General features: G+C 59.8%; 1 protein-coding gene across 1 annotated transcript in view; it reads left to right on the top strand.

Moving 5' to 3' along the window:
* TMEM132D (transmembrane protein 132D) overlaps nt 1–24,058 on the top strand; it is a 61,855-nt gene that overhangs the window by 9,260 nt on the left and 28,537 nt on the right. Inside the window, exon 5 of the mRNA XM_090292363.1 lies at nt 8,871–9,017. Within this exon, the coding sequence (XP_090148489.1) occupies nt 8,871–9,017 (147 nt within the window). The remainder of the gene's footprint in view (nt 1–8,870; nt 9,018–24,058) is intronic.

The following is a 24,058-nucleotide window of genomic DNA, read 5'->3' on the forward strand; positions in this document are numbered from 1 at the left end:
GGACTGGCTTATGCACCTTGGCTAAGGGGTAACCGAAGGGAACGTGATGTGATATACTTGGGAGGGTAGAGGCGAGGAAGACGGAAGGGAATTGTTTAGTTAATTCTCTGGAGGGAACGGCTGGGCCAGTGCCGTTTAGAAAAGAGAAAGCTACGTCAAGTGTTGGGGGAACAACCCCAGGGACGAAGCCAGTTAGAGCCCGCCCGCCGTGCGTCCGGGGGGTCGCCGTCTCCTGGACGTCATCCTGCCGGTGAGCCTGGGGTGCGTGTCTCTGCGTGGAGACGAGGAGCCCTCTCTGCGGCGACCTTACAGACTGCCAAGGGCACGGGCCAGCTCCTCCTGCCCCGAGACCTCAGGCCGCGCACCATGTGACGTGGCGGCTGTCCTGGGGAACGTCCCGGCGGGGTGGCCGTGAGAGCGCCGTCTCGTCTCGGTGTGCGGCGGCCGTCTCCGCGTGTGCTGCTGGTCAGTCGTCGTACCTGCGCAGGGTGCGCGAGTCTAGACTTGGGGCAGGGCTGGGACAGGCCACGGGGACCGCCGGGAGCCGGCACCCACTCCCACTCCTGGAGCGTTTGCTCTCCCAGCCGGGGCCGGGCTCCCGCCCCACCGTGCCCGCCCCAAAGGCAGAGACCTCCTGGCTGGCGTCTCCCACTTGTTTTTAAAAAAAGTTTGTTCACTGAGCCGTGTGATGGGCTGCGGGGAGGTGTCCTCTGTTACAAGCCGCGGGGCCTTTTCCCAGGGCGCAGCGAAGGTCGTTCTGACCGCGTCTGCGTGAGCGCGGATGATGAATGATGCCGGGGTTGTTTTCCATTTTGGGTGGGATGCTCCCGACAGAGTAATTAATATATTCTGCGTTAACTATCATTTGTCTTCATCTGAGTGTGACCTATCCCCAAAACATGAAAATAGGGGGAAGAAGACACAATTCATATTTCATTCACCTGCTGTGGCAACTCCATTAATATTACTTTGGGTGGGTTTTCCTCCGTCCCTTTTATTTGTCTTAAAGCCCCGATGTTCCAGCAGAGGCGCGGCCCTGTAACCGCAGGCCTGGCCGTCACGGGTGGGACTCTGTCGATGGGGACTCGGGTCGAGAGGGCACAGACATTCCGGTGTTTCTGGAGCACAAGTGACTTGTGCCGACCCTGCCAGGGAGGCCCGTGCCTGCCCGGTGCGGGGACTCTGCGGGTGTGTGAAGGGTCTCGGGCTGGAAAACACCCTGGGTCTTTGAGGTGGGAGCTTATGGGGACAAGTGTCCTTCTAAGGGGGAGGGAGGAAGGTCAGGGTCAAAGAAAGGACCATGACATGGCCGCGGAGGTCAGAGGGACAGGCCACGACCAGGAACGCAGGGACCAGACAGGGCCTCCCGACAGAGCCAGTCTGCGAGCATCTTGACTGGCCCTCCCTGAGACCGGTTTTGGACGTCTGACCTCCTGACCTGTCCAGTGGCCAAGTGACGCTGGGCTCAGGCGCTGGGCTTTGGGGGTTTCGTACAGCAGCTCTGGGACGTCCCCTTAACAGCCATTCTCTCAGGCCACAGGCCGTCCCCAAGCCACCACAGCGGCCCGATGCTGGGACACCTTGGTGGCGTAAACCAGGTGCTCCGACATTGGGTCTCTCGCTCTTCTCATTTTCCTAAAAATGACTGAGGACCCCAAAGATACCTGCGTGTTTCGGTGATACCTATTGATATCGACCCCATTAGGAATTAAAGCCGAGAAATTTTTAAAGTGTATATTTATGAATTTATTTTAAAAAACAATTGTAAACCCACATGTGACCCCAAGTGATACAGTTTGATGAAAAACAACTCTATTTTCCAAAGTGGAATAAAGTTAATGAGAAGAGCAGCACTTTTCTGCCAATTTTTAAAGTGTCCAGCTTAGCAGACGGGGGCTGGGCTTTCCTTTCTGCTTCTGCGTGCAGCCTGGGGTCAGTGTGGTCTTGGCGGGAGGGGACAGGGTGTGTGACCTCACGTGCATATGTGGGTGGGACGGGGAGCGTGGGAACAGCCTCTCCCAGCCAGTGTGCGTGTGTGTGCGTGTGTGCGTGGGTGTCAGCACCACACCAAACGTCGCCATGTGAGGGTGCAGTCCCGTCCGTGACGTTGGGTCGCGTTGTGTCTGAACGGCCCCCTCGTCTGCCCGTGACGGCCTGGTGGTGTCATGTAGGAGTTCCTGGGAAACTGTCGAGTCAGTAATTCTGCAGGACGTCCAAACCTTGACCCGTTTCAGCGTAAAATACCAACATTTGCATTTTGTTTGAGACACCAGACCCGTCGCACCGGGAAAAGCCTGCGCACAATGAGAAGCTCTCGGAATCCCCGCGGCCTTCCCTACAACTGAGCTGCCCAAGGGGGCCTCTTGGGCCAGGTCCCCGGCTTCCCCCTGGTCCTGCACACCCTCTGGGCTCCCACGGAGACGGGTCGCCGTGCATGAAACCTTCTGGGCTGACGGCCCCAGAGACCACCTGGCCACGTGAGAGCAGACCCCACGGGGACTAGATAAGCAGTCCTTCCCCAAGCGGCCGATCTCTGCTCCGCTTCCCGCCCAGCAGAGCGGAGACCCTGACGGCATCGCCGACCTTGAAGCGTCCCTTCCCACGATGGGCCGTGAGGGGACCTTTGTCATTGTGGCGTTGCGGCGAGGAAGCATGCTTGGCGCGGCAGCCCTGGGGCTGCATCTTGATGCTGACAGGAGGGACCGGAACTGCTGCTGACCCGCCTCGCCCTCCCCACGCGGAACGCCCCGGAGTCCAGTGACTTCGTCCCCCCGGGGAAGGAGGCCCCGTGCTGGAGCATCTGCCCTCCGCTCACCTTCTCTCTCCCTCCCCTGTCCCAGCCGGGACCTGCACCCGCGGCCGTGTGCGGCGGGAGGCTTTGTTCCCACGCCGTTTCCCAGGGACCATTGAGGTTGTGGCACGTGGCGAGCTCATGCTGGGACTTGGTCATGACAGTGGGGCAGGCGGGCGAGGGGCGGGGGGCTTCCCGCCCGTCCCCCAGCTCTGCAGTGGTTTCTGGTCCCTCATCCTAAATACCTGCCAGGTGGGACGGTCCAGACCTGCTGCCTTCCCTCTGTCCAGTGGGCCCTGCGGGAGGGTCACATCCTGGTCCCATGGAGTTAGCTGGGGTGCTGGGGCCTGCTTGGCCAGAGTGACGTCTGTCACTTCCTGCAGAAGCACGTGGGAGGCGCTCGGGGGCGTGTCCTGCTCTGTCTCCTTGGACACGCGGCAGCCCCTGCAGGGCCAGCACTAGGACCACATGGGGCTCTGCCGCCCGAGGCCCGGCCGCCCACGCGGAGCCCGGGGGCAGCCGGGGGGCCTGCCTGTGTGGTCAGGAGGAGTCGGCCCAGTCGGAGCTTTAGCGGAAGACAGGCTGCCCGGCCCTGGCTCCCCGTCCACGTTACTAGTCCTCGCGTTTCTGATCATCTTGCCCTGCGAGTGAAGCAATTATTCTTCAGAAGGTTTACATACATACACACACATGTATGTTTGCTGAGGTGTCTATTGTATATAGTGGTGATGAGTCTCAATCTAGAATTTAAAAAACCGCGTGTAGAGACTTACGTACGCGGTGAAGCTAAATTTGAATTTATCACATATTGTTGCAGGGAAGGATGAGGGAGGGATCGATAAGGGACTTTCCGACGTAAAAATAGAACCCGTTAGGGTAAAACTCTATGAAAGAAGTGAAATGGATATGCATGCTAACAGCGTGAAAAAAAAAAAACCAATATAAAATTCCAGTCTGGTGAAGAAGAGATTGTCTGTGTGTTTTCTTAAGACACATGATGGAGGGTAGCAGATCCGCCATGGTATTTAGATTCCGGTGAATACTTTTAGAAGAATGATATAACAGTTTAATTTTAAAATGTCAATAGTTACAGCATACTGAGAATTTCAACCTTTGCAGCTTGGGAGGGGAGGTTTTAAATGTCAGCTTTCAAACGCGCCTGGGGGTGCGTGGGTCTGTGAGAGCGGCCCTGGGACGTCGCTGGCCGGGGGGGGATTCTCCACGGCGATGGCCCCCCGGGAGGCGCCTGCGCCCTGGGTCTCTGACCCCAGGCACGGCAGCACGGACCCACGCGGCCGGCTGCGCTTTCGTCAGCTGCCCTTCCAGGGTGCACACGCAAGCGGGGCGACTAGGTCATGGGCCCATCGGGGGTAAGAGGGAGTCCAAGTCCAAGCCGGGAAATCACTTCACCACTTCCAAGGAGGGCGCCTGTTCTAGTAGCATCTGAGGTCTTTCCTGCTAAGACCCCTCCACGTCTCAGCTTGGATAGCAGGCTCCACTCCGTCACCAGGGGAAGGCGTGTGGAGAGCCCCCTTCTCAGGGGGGCGCGTGTCAGGGTCCGGGCTGGTGGGCCGTCCTGGGGGCTCCCAGGCCAGTGCTGGTCAGGTGCCATGGGGCCAGGTGTTGGCCGGGCTGGAGGCCGAGGCAGAGATGGCACCTTCTTCCTCCCACCCTGGTGCTGGGCATGTGGCAGGGGGGTGGATGGCCGCCGGCGCGTGCGTGAGAGGACGGGCATGCGATGACATGGACCTGTGACGTTGCTGGGATATTGCTGACCGGACCCCTCCGTCTTGTCCCCACCCCTGCCCTCCGCAGCCCCCAGCTTGTTCCCTGTGCCTGTCAGTCTGTTTTTAGAGAATCGGTGTTTTGATGGAGAAAATACAAAGCAGAATCTGTAAATCACCTGTGAGCCCATCACCTAAGGTGTGACCGCCAGACGGGGGCGTATGTCCAGCTTCCTTGTACAAGCCTCTGTTTCTACCTCAGTTGTCTGTGGAGAGAAGCAGAAGACATCAGCCGTATCACGCGAGAAGATCTGTCTGCTTAAGCCAGTGCCGTTAGCAAGTTTATTTCCTTTGATTTTCCTTTTTGTTGCCACGCTGTTCTGGTGCGTGTGAGGTGGATCAGCGGGGCCCCGCGAGGGGCTGTGGGAGACCCGCACTGCGGCAGGTCACCGTGGGCACCTGCTTCCTCTCACCTGGACGTGTCCTCCTTCACCTCCCAGAAAGGGATGTTTCAGGGGCACATTGGATTTTCCAGATTGGAAGGCGGCCTTTGAAAATGTACTGCCAGAAACGATTCTTGCTGAGATGCCCATCGCGATGACCCCGGGGAAAAGAAGGAGGTGACGGGAAAGGGACCCCCCCACCCCCAGATGCTAGCACTTGTGGGCGCTGGCTCCCGAGCAGGCAGGCAGCTCTGTAAAACCAAAGAGAAAGACGAACGGAGCCTGAAAACCAGATGAACTGAGTACGTATTGAAGATGGCGCTTTAAATCGACACGCGGGAGTGGGTGGATTATTTAATAAATAGTGCTAATAAAACCCTGATGGGGAACACTAAGGCTGGGTCCCTCTTTCATACGCGTCCCACACTAACATAAATTCCAGATGGATCAAGGGGTTAATTTCCTTACAAATCAACCTCCTAATCAACAATGAAAACAAGACCAGAAAACAGAGACATGGGCAAAGGATGTTAACAGGTGTTTTATCCAAAAGGTTCTTCAAATCTGAGGGTATGAAAAAAAATCCAGTGTCGCTCAGATGTAATGAAATAGGGTTTTTCTGGATCAGCTCTACGGCGATCAGAAGGGTGAGAAAAGTCACACGCAGACGCTCGGAGCGTAAATCGGCGGCCTCTCTCTGGACGGCAGTTCCGGCAGTTCTGTGAGAACCGAGCGCGGGCTTCTCTTTGAACTTGGCAGTTTCTTCCTCAGGAGTTTCCGTGATAGACCTACATGCGTGTGTGTGCGTGCAAAGCTGTGTGCATGGAAACTCTTGGAGGCATGATTGCAGGAGCAAAGATTGGGAACCACCTGCTGTCTGTCCAGCGGGCACCAGCCGGGAGATCTCGTGCTGACGCGCCTACCCACGGGAGACGCCTGAGGTTTGTGAATCAAGGCTCTCTGAACGCTCACGTGGAAACATACCTACCAGACACATACGTGCTGTGCAAGCGCTGACGCTGGGTGCCCGTCGGCGTGTTTTAATCTGTGCTTCGGCAGACGTGGGCCGCCCAAAGTGCATGCGCACGTGGGAGCGTCCGGGGAGAGAGCTTTGCAGGCAGAGAGTGTCCCCTGCTTCCCCGTTTGTGACATTCACAATGTGCCTGCATTACTTCTCCACGACAATGTTAATGAAACATCAGCAACAGCCCCCGCTGCCCGCAAAGACACCCCTGGAAATGTGAGTTTGTTCACCTTGGTTCTTGCCTTGACTTGGGATGTTTTCTTTAAGGAGGGAGGTGTATTTAAGTCATTTGGCGGAACTGGTCGTGAAGACATGGGCCTGGAGCGGACAGGGAGTCGCGGCTCCCTGTGAGCACCCCTTCACCGGCTTCTCTGTGACGTGGCTTTGCTGGAGGTCACGGTGGGTCAGGGCTGCCACCCTCTGCGTGGGGTGGAAACTGTATGCCTTCCCAACGTGCTTCTCTGCCGCCGTCCCCTCTCATCTGTGTTCTGTGCGTGTGGTACAGCACACACGTTATCACTCCAACCGTGCAGGCATGAAATTGATACAGAAGTACATCTGTATTAAGGGTGAACACTCACATATGTTACTGGTCGGAGTTTGTGCTCAGAGAGGGACTTGGACCCTGCGAACATCGGTGGTGGTTTACCTGGGACGGGTTCTCGCGGGCACCGTGTGTCTGGACCTGCGCGTGGTGGGGTGCTCCCAAAGCCAAGGCAGAGGCGCTTAGCGAGTACCTTCCAGGGCAGACAGAGGTGGCCCACTGACCGGGAAGGGACAGGAGGGCTGTGAGTCACAGAGAGCTGTGATAACCAGGTGAACAAGCCCGTGACCGTCTTGTGGGCCCCTGGGGCAGGGCGGAGGCTGATGGTGGTTCTTGTGATAAATGTGCTCACAGGAAATGGTGTAAACTGTCCCTGGGCCGTGGGAATTCTAAATCGGTGAGCGATTGCAAAACACGGAGGTAGAGCCCCTGCATGGGAGGGGACTGCGTCGCGTACTCTTCCCATGATCACGAGGGAAGACAGGTGAGAGCTCTGCTCTGACCACGGGCTGTTCGCTGGGCTGTGAACCTGGGGGGAGACGCAGGTCCCGTCAGTGAATCGGGAAGGACGTCGTCACCCAAACATACAGCCTGTCACCTCGAACATGAGGGGCGGGAGGTGGGGAGCACTGGACAGTGAGCGCGCAGGTCTGAGCCTGGGTCCCCGCTGTGCGGCGCCGGGACTGGGTACCACACTCGGAACACAAGTGTGTGTGTGTGTGTGTGTGTGTGTGCATGGGTGTATATCTGTGGAAATACATGTGCGTGTGTGTGTGTGTGTGTGTGCGCATGGGTGTATATCTGTGGAAATACATGTGTGTGTGTGTGTGATACATACACACACACACACACCCCGTAGGGCTTTTCTGTTACAGAAACACAGTGTACCTTACCCCAGGCCGGATGCTTTACGTGAACCCCCAGTGCCTATGCAGACGAGGGGGCACGTTATGGCTTCCCCGTCCCTCTGGTGGATTCAGTATTAAGTATAAACCCAGAGCAAGGTGTCCTCGGGGTCCGGGGCCCGGGTCACCTCCGTGTGCCGAAGCGGTCGGCATCGCTGGCGCTTACGGGACCACAGGTCGGTTATGAAGCTCCCAGCGACGAACGCGTCACTCCGTCCTCATGAACCAAGGGCCCAGCGAAGCCAGAGGGCACATGTCCTAGGGGTGACCTGGGCAGTTCCCAGTGCTGCCCCTGCTGGCTCAGAGCTTAGCGGGCCTGGGCGCTTAGCCCCACATGGCAGCGCTCAGCACTCCCTGTAGGGCCGTCCCTGGGGAGCAGCCCCCGCTTCCCGCGTCCCTTCGCAGCTGGTGCGCACACTGTTCAGCGGTAGCTCTCCCGCCAGGACCGCGTCCCTGGGCCGGGACCCCTGACGTGCCCCAGGAGGGCGTCCCCGGGTCGGGCCAGTCTCCGTCTCAGAGGCGATGCCCCGGGTCGTGCCCCACACTGTGGGGGGGTTTCCTGCCTTGAGTGACAGCGTCGCGTGGCTGCAACGGCGCCATCGCTGACGCACACGAGCACCTCACGGGCTAAAGAGGCAGCTGCGCTCTTTCCCGAGAACTTCACACGGCTCGCTGGAGGACGGAAGTTGCTGGGTTTCCGATGACCCACCTCGGACTCGCCTGAGAAGACTGTGCGCCCGTTCGGTCCCAGGGACCCCATGGACCGAGGCCTCCTGGGTGGTGAGCGCAGCTCCTCCCCCCTCCGCAGACCAGTCGGACCCGTGGGGGTGGGGGGCGGGGGCCGCAGGGCCGCAGGGTCGGCGCCATGCTGGTCAGGAGCCTGGCTAAGAGCTGCGACCGCGAGGGGAAGCCGTGCGTGGGGCTGTGTCCGGGGGGCCCAGCTGTGGGGCATAAGTCTGCTCCGAGGGGGCCGCGCGGGACACCCCGGGCCCTCTGTGCCCCAGTGGCCATCGCTCCTGCTGAGCCTCGTGTGACCTCGGGGCATCGCGTTGCAGAGGAGGCGGCGCAGGGGACATGTCCCTGAGTTCTGAGCAGAGGGGGTAGTGGGCACATGTGTGTCGTTATTCATTTTACTCTCATGTTTTCAGTCCCTTCTCCTTTCTATTTAGTTTTAACTAACTAGGGATTTTCCGGTACTCAGTTTTTAAAAAAATCACAGCCATCTGTCGGCGCCGCGTTTCTCTGTTCCTTTATGGCCCCGACGCGTGCTAAGCGCGTGTGCCGCCTGAGCTGCTCCGTCACGGGTGGGAACAGCGGGGAACCAGGCCGGGTGACGCGCTGTTAAACAGGAGCCCGCCCCTGCCCGGCACCAGCCTGCGGGACGGTCCCTGGGGCCCTCAGAGCCGTCCCCGCTGACACTTCCTGTCTCTCCCGCACAGGGCAAAGGTGCAGAAGGGCGCGCGGGTCACCGGGGTCAGAGCCAGCAGCCCTGCCGCGTGGGAGGTCAGGGAGAGCACCGATCGCGCCGGCAAGCCTGTGCCCACTGTCATCGTCTGTCACAGGAAAGCTGCCGGCTCGGAAGACAGGTGAGTCCCCTCAGGGGGTTCAGATCTGGCCGTGGGAGTGGCTCCACCTTCCCCAGGCTTGCTCGCAGCCGTTCCCACCGCGCTCTGCACCTGCGTGTGCCAGCTGTAGCGTGGGTGCCCCGGGCGGGTGATGGGGGACGTCCCTCGGGAAGGGTGGCTGCTGCTGACAGAGGACAGCCTGAAACCCCAGCACGGGTCGGCGTCCCCTGGCAGGACTGGCCACGCGGATGGAGCCGGCCACAGTGATGCCGCGCTCCTCCGTGGCCTCTGTCTACGCCAGGTTTTGGGGGACCAGAGTCGGGCATCGCGGACGAAAGGGCCCACTGGCAAGGCTGGTGAGAGGCAGCGTGTGCGTCTCCCGCGCGTGGGCATGTGCCGACCCAGGCAGAGTGTGCGTGGCTGTGCGCGTGCAGGGGTCGTCCGGTGGGCAGGGGGCCGGCGTCTTTCCAGAGAGAAACGGAGACCGGGCTCTGCGCCCGGGAACTCGGGGACTCCTGCTGTGATCCTGTCTCCTCAAGCCTCCGCGGAGGATTCTGTCCGTCCCGGTGTGGCCACTTCCGGGTCGCTCTGGCTGCTTAAACTGCTGAGCGGTGACACGGCCAGGAGCCAGCGAACCCCTGGGGGGTCGCACACCGTTGGTCTCCGCAGCCAGAGCTTCGCGTTCACGGCTCCATGTTTGGGAAATGTTTACGTTCGTTATTTATTCCCACGTAGCGGCCGCGCGTCTCAGCAGATGGTGCTTCTCTCTCCCGTGTGCCTTTCCCAGGAGCGCCGGATGCCCATTTGGGGGTGATCTGACTGCGGTCCCCTCTGCGCTCCTAACCTGCGGTCCCCCCCCCCCGCCCCAGGATTTGGGTCCTCGGTTCTGAAGCTCTGGTCTGTGAGCCTTTCCTTCTGTGACCAGCGTTTGTAGGTTTTCTTCTGGAAGATTGGCTTGTGGGGCCGGTAGCAGGAAAGGAGGGGACTGTGCTAGTCCCGCTGCCCGTGTGTCCGCAGTGGCCGTGGTGAGGGGGCCCCGCAGGGCAGGGCAGGGCGGGGCTGCTGGGGTGTCCCTTGCAGCTCTCAGGGAGCAGAGCGGGGGGGGCGGGGGCCCACACACGGGTGCACGACTGACTTCCGGGGCGGCAGGGGCTGGGGGAGGCGGTTCGTTTGCTGCTCCCGCCTTCCTGCCGTCTGCGCCGTGGGTGTCATGAGGGGAAGCGGTGTCACCTTGTCCCTGCAACCCCTGTGACGTGCGGAGGGGCTCGACCCATTGGAAACTCGTGTGATTACTGGTGTCATTGTTGTTTCTATTATTATTATTACTATTTTGCTCTTGAATGTCCGGCTGGGGATGTGCTCAGTGTGCCTCGGGCCTGCAGACGGGGTAAGGAGGCCGCCTCCCGGGCGTCCGCGGAGGTCCCAGCTCCCTCGGTGGGGCAGAGACCCAGCGTCCGCAGGGCGGGGGGGAAAACCTCAGAGGGGGTGATGGCCACCGCCGTCTCTCCCCCGGGTCACCGTCTTCTTCAAGAGCAGGACCCGGAATGGAAACCCAGCTCCCCCTTCAGAAGTCCCGGTACCTTAGCGCCTGTTCGTGTGGAAAGGAACACAGTCGTTAATAAGTGATAACGCGAGAATCAGCTGTTTTGTGTGCTCACACCTGTAACCCCGCTGCTGCCCGCCGGTGTGTTCACTTCTCACCCTCACTGCAGATTTTTCCCTCTTGCTTCTGTCTTCATGGGAATAAAGAAGGACGACGCTCCGCTCTCCAGGACGGCGAGCGGACTCGGGGGTGTCGGACTCCGGCAGCCGTGGGGCAAGCGGCGGTCTCATTAGGGAGAGCCGGGGGTCGGGGTCGCTCCTGACTCACGGGGGGTCGCAAAGTCGCATGAACGGAGCTCAGTCGCTGTGACAGGCGCCGTTTGGGGGATGAAGGGGCCGCTTACCTGCTGGTGAAGAACTTCACAGACACGAGGGAAGGGGTCTCGTTGAGGCTGAAACACACCCTTCCTTCGGGAAGAAGTTTGCCGAAAACTTACCACAGGGTTAACCTGCGAACCTCGTCACGGCTCTCAGGTCTATTGGGACTGAGCGTGGCCTGGGCGTGTTGGGAAGCAGAGGCAGGACGGCCATCACACCGCTGCTGCGTCCGCCGAGCCTGGCTCCTTCCAGCGCTGTGTCCGCCCAGACAGACGTGTGGCAGAGCCATGCATTTGTATGTCTGCTCCTCTCTGCACAGCGGCGTGTTTTCCAGAGCTTACGCCGTGGCTACTTCAATGCTTGTAGGAGGCGCGTAGAAATGAAATTATATTTCACAAAGGTGTGACAGAAACGTCCAGGCTTCTCCATTCTCCAAGCGAGACTTGTGATGGGAGACGCATTTACTCCTTGGCCTGATGTATCGTTAAAGCCTCTGATAGTCTTGCTAGCGGGTTCTGGACAGGCAAGATGACATGGCTGGAATTTAATCTTTTTTATAATTTTTATCTACTTCAGATAATATTGATTTCCCATTCATTATTCATGGTAGGTAATGTTTCACTGAAAAACAAATCTGTTTTGAATAATGACATGAACTGCCGTAAATAAGGAATAATAATTATTTCAACTATAGATGGATATTAACGTTATGGATGTACGTGCACATTTGGGATATACAGGCACGTACATCCCATGCTGTGCCTGTCAGGGCTGGGCTTGGTTATTTAACTTCTAACGCAAATGCGAGTGACTTCAGCTTGGAGAGGAGCTGCAGTTCCCTCTCAGATGCAGCCGCCTGGTGCGGGTGGCAGGTGTGTCCCCAGGGCAGGCGTGGCCACTCCCCAGAACCGTCGGGCCCCCGGCGCCTCTCTTTCCCCAGCACTCTGCTAGTTAGTGCCCTGCTCCCAGCCTCACAAAGTAAGGTGGCTGCTGGTGTGCCGGCCATCGCCTCTGCATTGCGGGGCCAAGAAAGGTGACAGGAAAGGGTCTTCTCTGCCGGGTCAACTTCCTTTAGCAACTTTCTTGGAAACTCATTCCAGCGCCCAGTTCTCTCTTCCTTCCCATTGGTCAGACGTAATCGCATGACGACGCCAGACTTCACAGCGAAGCGGGCAACATCGTTTATTGCAGGCGGCCGTGTGCCATCCGAGAACTCTTGTTGTGTTCCCAAGACGGAAGAGCTGCCTGGGAGGGCTAGGCAACCAGAAACGCGCGTCTCAGCAGTTGGCCACGAATGAGTGTCGGGCTCCTAACAGGACGACAAGATCATGGTACCTGGCAGTCTCCTTCCTGCCACCAGGTTCCCATGGAAACGCCCGGCGAAGTCCCGCAGGCGTGGGAGACCCCCGCAGGCAGTGCGCTGGGAGAGTTGCCTGCACACGGCAGGAGCCCGGAGACACGCTCGCTAAGGGGCAGGCGGAACCGGCGGGCGGGGGAGGCTGTGTCTCGGATGTGCATAACAAGGGACCTGGGACGAGGCTGCAGACGCCGCAGACCCCAGGCCCGTCCCCTAATGCGGACGGCGAGTGAGGCGCAGGTGGGCAAGGACGTGTCTGAGGCAGCAAGGCTTCCTGTCTGGGTGGGTGCCTGTCACTGCAGAGTCAGCCTGAGGGGACACCTTTGGAAACAGGCTCTCCAAACAGGCAGAAAACCCAGAGTGAAAATACCACCATAAGAAAGAAATTGGGGAAACGCTTTAAAATTAGGCAGAGTTTCCTGCATGAATCAGAGATGACCCTAAACATGACCAGTGTCCTGGGGGTCAGCATCAGCATCGCGTGGCGAAGGACAGATGGAGCCGCGAGGAGAAGCCGCCGTCTGGGAGCAGAGAGACGGGCAGGGTCGGAGCCACGCGGCCCTCGGGTTGGCTGCTGGAGGGAGAGCTTGGGGAGGACGTCCTGCAAACTGTCAGGTAAGAGCGTTTACAGAGAGCACAGGCCCGGCTCGCGATGCCTGGAGCCGCCCCGCGGCCGGCGCTGCCGGGTGCGCCCGTGAGAGCCGAGAGCAGGGCCCCGGCGGCGCTACGCACACAGATTCCCCCGCGGCCGGAGGCGGCAGGGAAGCCGCGTCCCCTGCCCAGCCCGTGGACTCTCCCTGGGGGTGGAGGGCTGACCCGGCCGCAGCACGGGCAGCCGTGCGTGGAGCGTGATGCCGCGCAGAGCAGACCAGGCATGCGCAGCCCTGGCGCGGGCTCCACTGGCCCAGAGCATCAGTGGCAAGTCCTGGGTGCAGCCGGGCTGGGTGGCGGCCGGGGCCCCAGGAGAGGACGGTGCCGGCTCATGGGTGGGGCTCTCTCGGGGGGCAGTGCAGCTGTTCTAGAAGGAGGTGGTGGTTACGGGTGAACAATTCTGAGAATAAGCTATACAACGGTAACATTTACGGTATATGAATCATATCCTAATAACTCTGCTGCAAAAATCAGTACATTACAGAATGACGTACCAATGGCACCAGTTTTGCTTAAAAGTAGGTAAAAATAGGTACGGGGCAGGGGCAGCCGAAACGGCCTCCCGCAGCGTGCAGACGGGGCCCGTCCGCGGGCGGCGATATGTCTGTGGCTCACGTTGCCCGTGTGCTCATTGCGCGTTTCCCAACATCCCCATCGTGAGCACGGGCTGACTTAGAATCAGGGAGAGTTACGGCACGGAAGACCAGACCTCACTTGTGACGCTGTGACTGGCAGCGGCTGCTGAACAGAGACCCGGACGTGTCCTTGTCCCTGCTGAGGGGACCCCGGCTGCTGGCCCGCCGGCCTCCTTGGTCGGGCAGGCGTGCCTTGTCCTGGAGGTGCCGTCGGGTGTGTGAAGTGTTCAGCTTTGCCCTAGGAAGAAGCACCGCTCTAACCACGGCAGCTCACAGGTCCCTGCCTGCGTCAGCGGACAGGGTGGGACGTGGAGACCGAGAGACATTTCATGTTAACGGTGTCACTGAGCCTGGACGGGTCCCAGGAGCCTGTCTTCAGGGAGGCGGCTGAAGTCTCCTGACGCCAGAGCCCGAGTTCGTCAGCAGCAGAGCCGAGACAGTGGTGCTGAGTGACAAACACGCAGTGTTTCCTGGGGCCAGGTGACTTCTGGTGGCTGAACCTTTTAATGGCCTCGGCGTGGACTCTCACGGGACGTCAGAGGCCTAACGTCAGGTCTGACAGGCCGCGCCTTCACGGAGGGCAGGCGCAACGTGAGTGCAGGTTCCGGAAACCTGTTCCTTCCTCTCCTCTACGCAGCCCGCCTCGTCTCTCACCGGGGAGGTGAGAGGAGGTGACACCTTCCTCTGTGATGGCAGGCCAGCTGCGGAAGTCAAGTGGACCCTGCGTGCAGACAGACACTCTGGAACCATCAGGAGCGGCGTTCCGGGGCCCTGCCTACGGGTTGTCTCTGGGGACTGAAATGACTGCGTGTGCGGCGTGTGTAGCCCGTGGCCGGGTGCGCCTGGGCTGGGAGCGACGGGCTGCGTTTCCCGGGTCTACGTGACCGCTTCCTGGGGCGCTCCAGAGGTCCCCTAGCCATGTGCGCGCCGGTCCCGGCGCGGGCAGCGTCTCGCAGCCTGTCGGAAGCAGGTCCCTCCGGATGTGTTTTAGTGACTTCCTCATTAGGGAGAGAACAGATGAGGTATTGTTTCCAATCCAGTTTTTGAAATCAGAGTGGCCAGAAAAACATGCAAATAGCAAGCTGCTGTCGTGAGGAGGAGGGACGGCAGAGGGACGGCCCAGAGCCTCACACTCCACGGAGGCGTTGTGGACGGTCGGCTCCCCGCGGAGCGTGGCCACATCGGCGAGGACCTCGCCACAACACTGCCGTGCGGGGTTCATCTGCTCAAGGCCGAGGCCTGGCTGCAGGTCTGGAGATGCGTGCACAGGCGTGTTCATGGCTGCGTTTAAACGGCTGGCAGCTGCACACACCCTAAGTGTCCACGGAGAGGTGAGCTTAATAGATTCTTAGGCAGCGACTATGAAGAACACCCACGTCTGGTCATTAACGGGGAGCAGCATTGGTTGGTACGAGAGTGTCCTGCCGAAGCTTGAATAACAGCCCTGCGATCGGGACAAGCGGCCTGCGCAGGAAGGACACGGAGCCCGGACAGCAGTCACCGGACTCCGAGGAGAGCTGGCGGGGAAGGGCCCCTTCTGTGAAGGACGCTGACTCTGGGTGGCCGTGGGGGCCGGTGTTGCGGGGCCGGGGGCTGTCCCGGCGAACGTGAGCTTGCTCGTCCTGCTTCCACGGGAAGCGCAGGGACGGAGCTGGGAGGCGCGTAAGTCACGCACGCGGCAGTGCCGTTAAGGGGAGTTATGAGCCCGATTCTGTGGGAATTACACCCCGGGCCTCCTCATTTACCATTTCCAGCCCCGTTACCCGGCGGCGCAGGAAGCGTGCGGCCCGCCTTCATTCGCCCCGGTGTCGCTTTACTTTTATTACCTCCATCCATTTGGCATTTAATGTCTCCCGCTTCCGAGCAGAGTACCAAATTCAAATTAAATTATTTAACACCCCTCTCTGTGTGTGAAGACAGTGAGTTACCGCCGCACGGCTTCGCTCTGCGGAAACTCCTTTGCTTTCCATGGGGTCTCCGGGGCCTGGGGACACAAAGACACCGCAGCGCTCTCTGCGGCAGCCGCAGAAGCAGGCAGCGTGGTGTCGGTGAGGGCCTCGCAGCGGCCGGGGGTGCGTGGCGCCCCTCGCTGGCGCCCCTCCGCTGCTGCTCAGGCTTGCTGCCGTGCCGTGGGCCCTGGCTCGGGCCTCGGGGGGCACGCGCTCGCCATTCGTCCCCAGTAACAAGATGTCTGAGGAGCAGGAGTGGCTGGGGGACCCATGGCTTTCCATTTAGAAGACCGCAGCTGCTATTTGTCTTCATGTAAATTCCTGAACGTGCGGCCTCCGTGACTGTGCGTGCACGTGTGTATGCATCTGTGCCCTGTGTGCACGTGTGTGCATCTGCACTGTGTGTGCATGACAGGCACCTCCCAGCTCCCCGGGGTGCCAGGCTGGCACTCAGAGCTCTTGGACTCCAGTCCTCAGATTCTACCGTGCCTCCTGCCACCTGTGGGGGGCTGCCTGTGCCGCGCCCCCATCAGCACCTGCCCGGCTCCCGGGGGCCCCCAACCCGGAGAGGTCTGTCCTCCTGCCCCCCGTGGCCCTCTGCAGACAGCTGCCCCGGGACACCCTGGGGTCCGGCAGTGAGCACGCCACTCTGCAGGTGCCCCTTGGGAGGAGGGACTCGGGGAAGAGGTGGCTGCCCACGTGGAAGTGGGTTTGGTCTATTTGGGCCACACATGGAGGGTCCCCATGTGGCCAACGTAGACAGTGCCCACACCGCTGAGCTGGGAGCCAGCCTCGCCACCTCCAAAGGCAAACCCGGGGGTTTCCTCTGGGGTCTGGGGTCTGTCAGGTTTATCAGTGGACAGGCTGCTCGTGTCGGGGAGTGAATGTCACTGGGAGCCGCCTCCAGCCGGTGCCCTCAGCCCACAGTCGGATGTGTCCTACCCTGGGGTCCCTGATGGGACCCAGCCCCGTTCTGCCCTTGGAACTGCCACAGCCCCCGTGGTTGCCTCCACAGCCATGCTTGTGCTGCAGACGTACCTCCCAGCCGTCACCCCCCCCCCCCCCAGGACCCCAGGGCCCTGCTGTCTGGGGGGCGCTGCAGGTTTGGTCTCCTGGGGAGGAGACGCAGGCCATGGGGCCTCGGGCCAGGCGTGGCCTCGGGCCAGGCGTGGCCTCACGGGCACTGAGGAAGAGCCCAGGAGTAGGGTCTGGGTTGTCATTCTTGTGACATGTTTTCAAAGCCCAGGTCTTTGAACTCTTCTGTATTCTTTCCACTTCACGCCCGTTGTCCCAGTAGACGGGAGGGAGCCGCATTAGGTGTGGGTTTTAGTTAATCAACTTCTTGGATGGTTCTCTGAGAGCTCTTGGTCAATGAGCTGAAGTGCCTTAACTCTCCCAGAAACGGGGGGCTGGTCGCAGAGGGGGAGCCGGACACGTCAGGATGCTATGGACTGAGTGTGTGACCCTGGGATTCAGTGGCACGCTCCCCGCGGAGGCAGCCTTGGGAGCTGGGCTCAGGGGTGCGATGAGGTCACGAAGGTGGAGCTGCCGGGATGGGACGGGTTCCGAGAACGGGCTCGCTCTCTGCGCCTCGTGAGGACGCAGCGGGAGGGGGCGGCCCGCGGCCCGGAGCCCTCCACCAGGTCCGGCCGTGCGGACACCGCGATCTCAGACTTCAGCCTCCCGGCCGAGAAATAAACGTCCGCCGGTTACAGGCCGCCGCAGAGGTCACGTTACTTTGTTGCAGGCTGCGATACAGAGTTGCGGGAGAGGCGACGAGGAGTCTGTCTGACCACAGAGAAAGCAAATATCCTACTTGTCAGCCCCAGAGAGCTGGATGCCGATCCTGAAATATGCTACAATCTCCGCGACCTTTCTAGCGCATGGGTTGATATTTTATAGCAAACAAAATTGCCGAGCAAAAATGTTAATCAGGGGAGGGAGGTATTTGGTTTGGTGGCAGAAAACAGAACAAACAGCCGGCCCCTGGCGGCGTGGGTGGTCCACGGGAGGGGCTGCAGGGCAGAGGCAGCAGGTCAGGAGCTCGCCACACGCTGTAGAGACAGGACGCAGCCGTCGTGGGTGCAGAATTCCGAGCAAGGTCACAGTTTTAAACAGCTTGGGCAGGTTCAAACTAAATTAGGCTGATGTCACTGAGAAAGGCAGACCTTTTGATTGTGGTTTATCCTAACGGGAGGAGTTTTGCAAATGAAACGCTGCAACTTTGCAGAAACATCCCCACAGAGCTACCGAAGGCCACCTGGTCATCACCCCCCATCCTGGGCGCGGGCACTTAGGCGTGGGCACGCGGGCCGGCCCGGGCGGAGGCCCCTTGCTCTCCCCCACAGTACTTCTGCGCCCTACGTAACGCTCCTGTTAGCTCCATTTTCAGATCCAATGGCACTTTTTAATCAACTTTCAAATGAGTCAACTTCAATAAAATGAATTAATATTACAACTCTGTGAAATGTAATTAATTCATTTTGTCGTTGATTCAAAAGACTCGTGATGTGACTGTTCTGAGCGTCTGTGGGGAATTGTCACACACGGCCGTCCCAGACCAGCGGTTCTCAGCCCGGGGTGCCTCTTGGAATCTCCCAGAGGCTGTTTCCCGGGTCCTGAAACCAGACAGCCCACGCTGAGAACCACATGTCAGATGGAAGCGGGAAGGTGTCAAGCATGGGGCGTGGGTTCGTCTGGACTCCATCACGCGTGTGGGGAGAGAACCACCACAAGGTCATCTTCTCTAAGGCTCTTAGGTCATTTGAAAGGAATTTTTAAAGGTTTTGTCATTTGGCATAAAACACACCCACACCCAACACACTCTCTCACACACACAGACACACACATATACACGCGTGCACACACACGCACGCGCACAGAGGAAATAAGTGCTCAGAGATAAAACCAGATGTTAGTTGCTTCTAAGGGAATGAGCCAAGTGACCGTCTTAAATGAATCTTGGAAACCCAGGTAGGAAAGGCTCCTGCAACCTGCTCAGGAGTAATCGGAGCCCGCGTCTGGTGGGAGACTGTTCTGCCCGTTAAACTTCAGTGGGGCCCGCGGGGCCCGCATGACCCTCACCTCCACCGTGGGAAGGCTGGGGCCGGACACCCCGACGCACGGGCACTCACCGCTGCTGGAGTGATGACGGACGGACAGACGGGGCGACATCCGGCTCCTGTCAGGCTGCTTTTGTACCCTAACTTCCCAGTCGCCCCCGGGCAGTGGGTCTCCGGTGTGGAGGGCTTGTTAGCCATGCGGCTGGGCCTCGTCCGGCACTGCTGGTCGGTGGGGCCGAGAGGATGCACGTCTAACGGGCTCCCAGGTGGTGCTGGGACCGCCGGTCCCCCCAGTTCTCCCCTTCGTTGTTTCTTTAAAACATGGGTTTTGATTTTAGAGAGAGGAAGGAGGAGAGAGAAACACCAGTTGGTTGCCTCACATGCACGCCCTGACCAGGGACCAAGCCCCGCACCTTGGCTCGCGCCCTGACCAGGGGCTGAACCCGCAACACTGGGGACACGGGACGAGGCTCCAACCAGCTGAGCCCCCTGCCGGGGCGGCTGTTTTAAGCGCTGTTAGGCTCCAAAGCAAAACGGTCTCCACGCACAGAAACTGTCTTTATTGTTGGCCTCTGGATGGGCGGCCGTGGGTCAGCGTCTGCGGTGCTAACGAGAGACGGTGGGGGCGACCTCGCTGTCCCCGCCGCCGGGTGGGCAGTCTCCCGTGTTGCCTCTTAGCTCCCCAGGGCCCTCGTGTGGGGGCCGGTTTCCTTCGTTAAATCAGGGGGATCCTGTCGGGCATCATGCAGGCGTGGAGCCCAGTGTCAGACAGAGACCCGCGCCGGCCACCTGCTGGTGCCCGCGGGCTTTGTTCATGGGCTGCCGCGTGGGGACGCACCGCCCAGAAAGCAGCGCATCTGGAGACGGTATCATCTGGTGTGTCAAATGTAATTGAAAAATAAATTTTAAAAAATAAGTTAAAAAAAAAGGAACACAAAACATCTGTTTCCATCTAGAAGAAGCCAGATTTTAAAAGCGTGACTTTACAATTGATTTATCTGCACATCGGGATAAAGCGAAGTGAAACGCTGTGCACACCCCGGGCTTGGCGTAATTGGAAATGCACGGCTGTCGGGCGAAGAGCCGTCTGCAGGCGCTCTGACGGAGACGTTGGTTTATGTGCAGAGGGACAGGCGGGCGGCTGCCGGGCGGCCGGAAGGAGGCGTGTGGTCACCGGGCTCCGGTGCGGGGCTCTTTGTGGGTCTACGCAGCTCTGACTTGCGTCTCGTGGGGTTCACGTTGGAAGTAGGCGAAGGTAACCACGGAAACCCAACCCTCGACCTGTGGTCTCCGGGGACCAGGAGCCCCTCTGAGGCAGCCTGGACCTTCGGGGGGTTCCTTTGGGTGCAGAAGTGACGCTTGGGGACCCCTGCGTCAGCTCCCCGCCTGTCCCCTCCACGCCGTGAATGCTGACGTGCACGCCGGGAGGGCAGCGGGGATGTGGCTCTGCGCCTTCTGCGTCTCGGGCCCTCGCGGCATGCGGGGAGCGTCCATGATGGCCGGGGTCAGCGCCACTCCCGGGCCGGCTCCCCTCCATGGCTCCCCTGCCCCGCCTTCTGCAGGAGAGCAGGAGGCAGCCTCTCGGTGGCAGAGCCAGGACACATGCAGCTCTGGGTCATGCCCAGTGACGCTGGCCTCCCGAAGTGTCTTAGCTTTGTCTCCCAAAGGCCGCCCCAGAGGCACGGGGGCTGAAGTGAAGTCACCGCCGTCAGAGCTGCTGCCGAACCCGACCGCCACAGACTCCGGCACTGCCCGGACAACGTCCTCTCCCTCCCACCTGGCGCCTTTCACAGCAGCTGCCGGGGTTCTGTCCCTAAAGCAACGCCGGCTCGGCCTCCTTCCCCAGGGAAGCGTCCGTGGGCACCGTGGGGGTGCTGTGACCAGGTTCACTCCGCTGTCAGGTGGGCTCAGAGGCCCCTGGGAGAGCCCGGGGCCGCCCCCCCCCCCGGCAGGCCTGTCTGCGCTCAGAGCTCTTGTCCCAGCCAGCCTGACCCCCTCCTCGCCGTGGGGACACTGACGCTGGCCACACTCAGCCCTCCCATGCGTGTCCCTTGGGTCAAATTCCTTGGAATGAGAATTTCAAACGTGTGTCAGCTCACGATCCCGGGGCTTGTTGGGGGCTCGGAGGGTTCCTGGGTTGGGTTCCCCAAATTAGAGGCGGAGAGGCCGCCTCTCTGTTTGCTGAGACCTCCCTCCTCGTCGACGCAGAGGAAGAAGCAGACGTACGTGCCGGCGGCTTCGGGATGAGTGTCGCTCCGCGGGGGGCCGGGGTCCAGGGGCCTAACTGAGGCCTTGACCTCCCAGTCTCCAAGGCCCATTTATAATGAACGTGAAATCGTTAATTGGACAAGAGAATTTGTTATTACCATATCCCACGGCAGCCGAAGTCTAACTGCTGGGGCTTGTTTGGGCAGGAAACGTCTGTGGAACAAAGAGGAACATTTAGTGGCGTGAAATTAATTGGGTGTGTGAAGCTTCGACCCCCACAGCAGGCAGCGGGCTGGGGCTGGGAGTGAGCAGTGTGCGGCCACCACACAGCTTCCGGGACAGCTCCCCGGGCGGGGACAGCGCACCCCCCTCCCTCCACCACACAAGTGTGAAGTCACAGCTCGGCTGGAATGATACTTTCGGTCTGTGATGCTGTTTCAGTGTTTTAATACCCTAGAGCCATTGAGGGTGAAGATGAAGCCCTCTGCCTTCCTTTAGGGCTCCGCCGTGTGCCCCTCGGTGTCTCCCCAGGCCCCTCCAGTCTGTCCCTCGGTCTGTCCGTCCTCCAGCAGGAGCCCAGTGCCCGAGGGCCTCGCCATCCCTGTCTCTCCCCGACCAACTCTCAGGACCCCGTGCCCCTCCGAGGGTCTTGTCCCTCGGCCTCTCCTTCTCTCGCTCCCTGCCTGCGAAGGGCTTGCCTGGGTCTACGTGGCTCAGGACGGGCCCGGGCCCAGCTCGCAGTCTACTGCTCCATGGCCGAGAAAGACTTGCTTCGCTCTTTCTGCCCCAGAGGGCCGTGCTCCCCGGGAGAGTCTGGGGAAGTCAAAGGCAGTAACTTGCCGGCGTTCCCGGAGTGTCTCCCCTGTGATGCCTCCGTGGTTCGTCTCCCTGAATGAGCCACGCTTCCCTGATGAGCACATGCACACACGCATGTGTGCGTCCCCGTCGGCCTCATTCAGTCGTCTGGGTTCTGTCTCCTGGGTCCAGGGAGGACCCCACCCCCCCGGTCGGGTGTGGCAGCCGGAAGCAGACAAGTGACTGAGTCGGAGGAAAGATGAGATTTCAGATCCAGCGGTCTATTCTTAGGACACAAGAGCAAAGACACTTTCCTGGGCTTTCTCTTCTTTCTAAAATGTTATTTGTATATTTTAGACAGAGGGGGAGAGAGGGAGAAAAAGAGGGAGGGAAACATCCATGTGCAGTTGCCTCATGTGCTCTCCCAACTGGGGACCCGGCCCGCAACCCAGGCTGTGCCCTGACGGGGAATCGAACCGGCGACCTTTCAGTTCACAGGTCACGCTCAGTCTCCCGAGCCACACCAGCCAGCACTGTTTTCTCTACTTTTTACATCTACGTACAAACTAGACACCTTCTCGCCTCTCAGCCCACTGGACAACAGAGCATTTGGTCTGGTTTCCAAGTGGCCACGTTCGCCTGCAGGCCTAGGACAGCCTTGTGCCGTGTGGCCCGCGGGGAGGGGGCTGCAGACAGCGGTGGCCCTCAGGGTGAGAGTGGACCTCTTTCCAGTGCACCTGCCCCGCTCTGGCCGGCGCACAGGGAGGGGCTCGGCTGGACACCGGACGGCCTTCCGCCCTGGCACACGCCCCCCCCCCCCCTTCCTCCCGTCCCAGACGGGCCGAGGCAGGGCCTGGGCTGCAGCAGGGCGGAGCCAGAGTCCGTGCCTGGCTCTCCGTGCTTCCCGGTTGCTTGGGGCACCCGGCACTGGGGCTGGGAGGAGACAGAGGGCCTCCTTTCAAAAACGAATGCATTTCAGTAAAGCAAGCAAGTCAGTTTAATAAAAATGTAAGTTTGCATAATCATGCCCGCTGCATGCAGACAGCAGATTCCAAAAGGGCTGAAGTAGGAAATCGCTGCACCAGACCATCTCCTGAGATAAAAATGACTCTTTAAGGAGAAGAGGGAATTGGGGGAAGCGCCAGGCTTGGAATCGGACCTAGAAAAGCAGGTGGGGGTGGGCGGGTGCTGTGGCCGCGGTCCTGCCCAGTCCCCCCCGCCCCCGCCGCCCGCGCTGTGTCAGGGAGCACGAGGCGGAGTGCAGACTCCGTGGGATCGATTGGGGTAAGGAATCCGTTCCTTCCCCTCATTGCATTTTTAAGTGGGGTGAATTTGAACCGGAGTGCAAGTGGAGGCAACGTTCCCACGTCCTCGGGGGCTCTGAGGGGACTTCGGTCCCTAGGAGACCTTGCAGCCACGCCTCGACCCCCAGACCGAATTCTGAGGACCCCGCCCGAGTGCTGAGGCCCTTCTGTCTCCTGCTCCTGCCCCTCCGAGCAGCCTGAATCCACTGTTCTCATCAGCTGCTTTCTCAGGGAGCGAGGGCTGGGGGCTGAGAAGTAATGGCTTTTCCCCCGAGGAGACGTCCAAGTTCCCCATCAGCCTCCGTGAGTGTGTAAAATTGACAAGGGCCCAGCTAATGTGTTTCCCTACCGCGGGAAGTAGGTTTGTCCTAGGGCGAAAGAAATAAATGAAACTTCCTGCGGCACCCTCCCCGCCGCAGAGAAGCAATGAGATTCCTCACCCGAGTGCGAACACACGGCAGGAATTCCCGAGCAGGTGTTCCATTAACCAGCGCGCTGGGAACCAGAGATGCAAACGCAGAAGCTCCCATCTCGGCGCCCATCACTTGCTCCTCACACCTGGGCCCCGAGGTCTCTGCGGCCCGGTTTGCTCCGTTCTGTTGGCGAAGGAGGGGGTGCTGAGCGTCCCGTCACTGAGTGGCTGCTGGGACGGGCCTGTAAAGCGCACCTGGGCGCCACGGTGCCCGGTTCAAACGGGGGGAAATCACCCCGTTTAAAGGGCACTGAGGTGAAGGGACAGACTCCCTTCCCCGATCGGCCCCGCGGGGCCTTCTCTCTTCTTGGTCCCGTGGTCTGGGTTTTGTGTTGGCGTTTGGCCTCGTCCTCGCCATTCTCTTCATTCATGCACTCATTCATTCATTCATGCACTCACTCATTCACTCACTCATTCATTCACTCATTCACTCTCATTCACTCACTCATTCACTCATTCACTCACTGATTCACTCACTGATTCACTCACTCATTCACTCATTCACTCATTCACTCACTGATTCACTCACTCACTCACTCACTGATTCACTCACTGATTCACTCACTCATTCACTCACTCATTCACTCATTCACTCACTGATTCACTCAGTCACTCACTCATTACTCATTCATTCACTCACTATTCATTCGTGCACTCATTCATTCATTCATAAATCCCTCGTTCCCACTGACCCATAGCCATTGCTGCC

Source organism: Furipterus horrens, unplaced genomic scaffold, assembly GCF_987537825.1.
Source record: "Furipterus horrens unplaced genomic scaffold, mFurHor1.1.pri manual_scaffold_11, whole genome shotgun sequence".
NCBI classification, from domain to species: Eukaryota; Metazoa; Chordata; class Mammalia; order Chiroptera; family Furipteridae; genus Furipterus; species Furipterus horrens.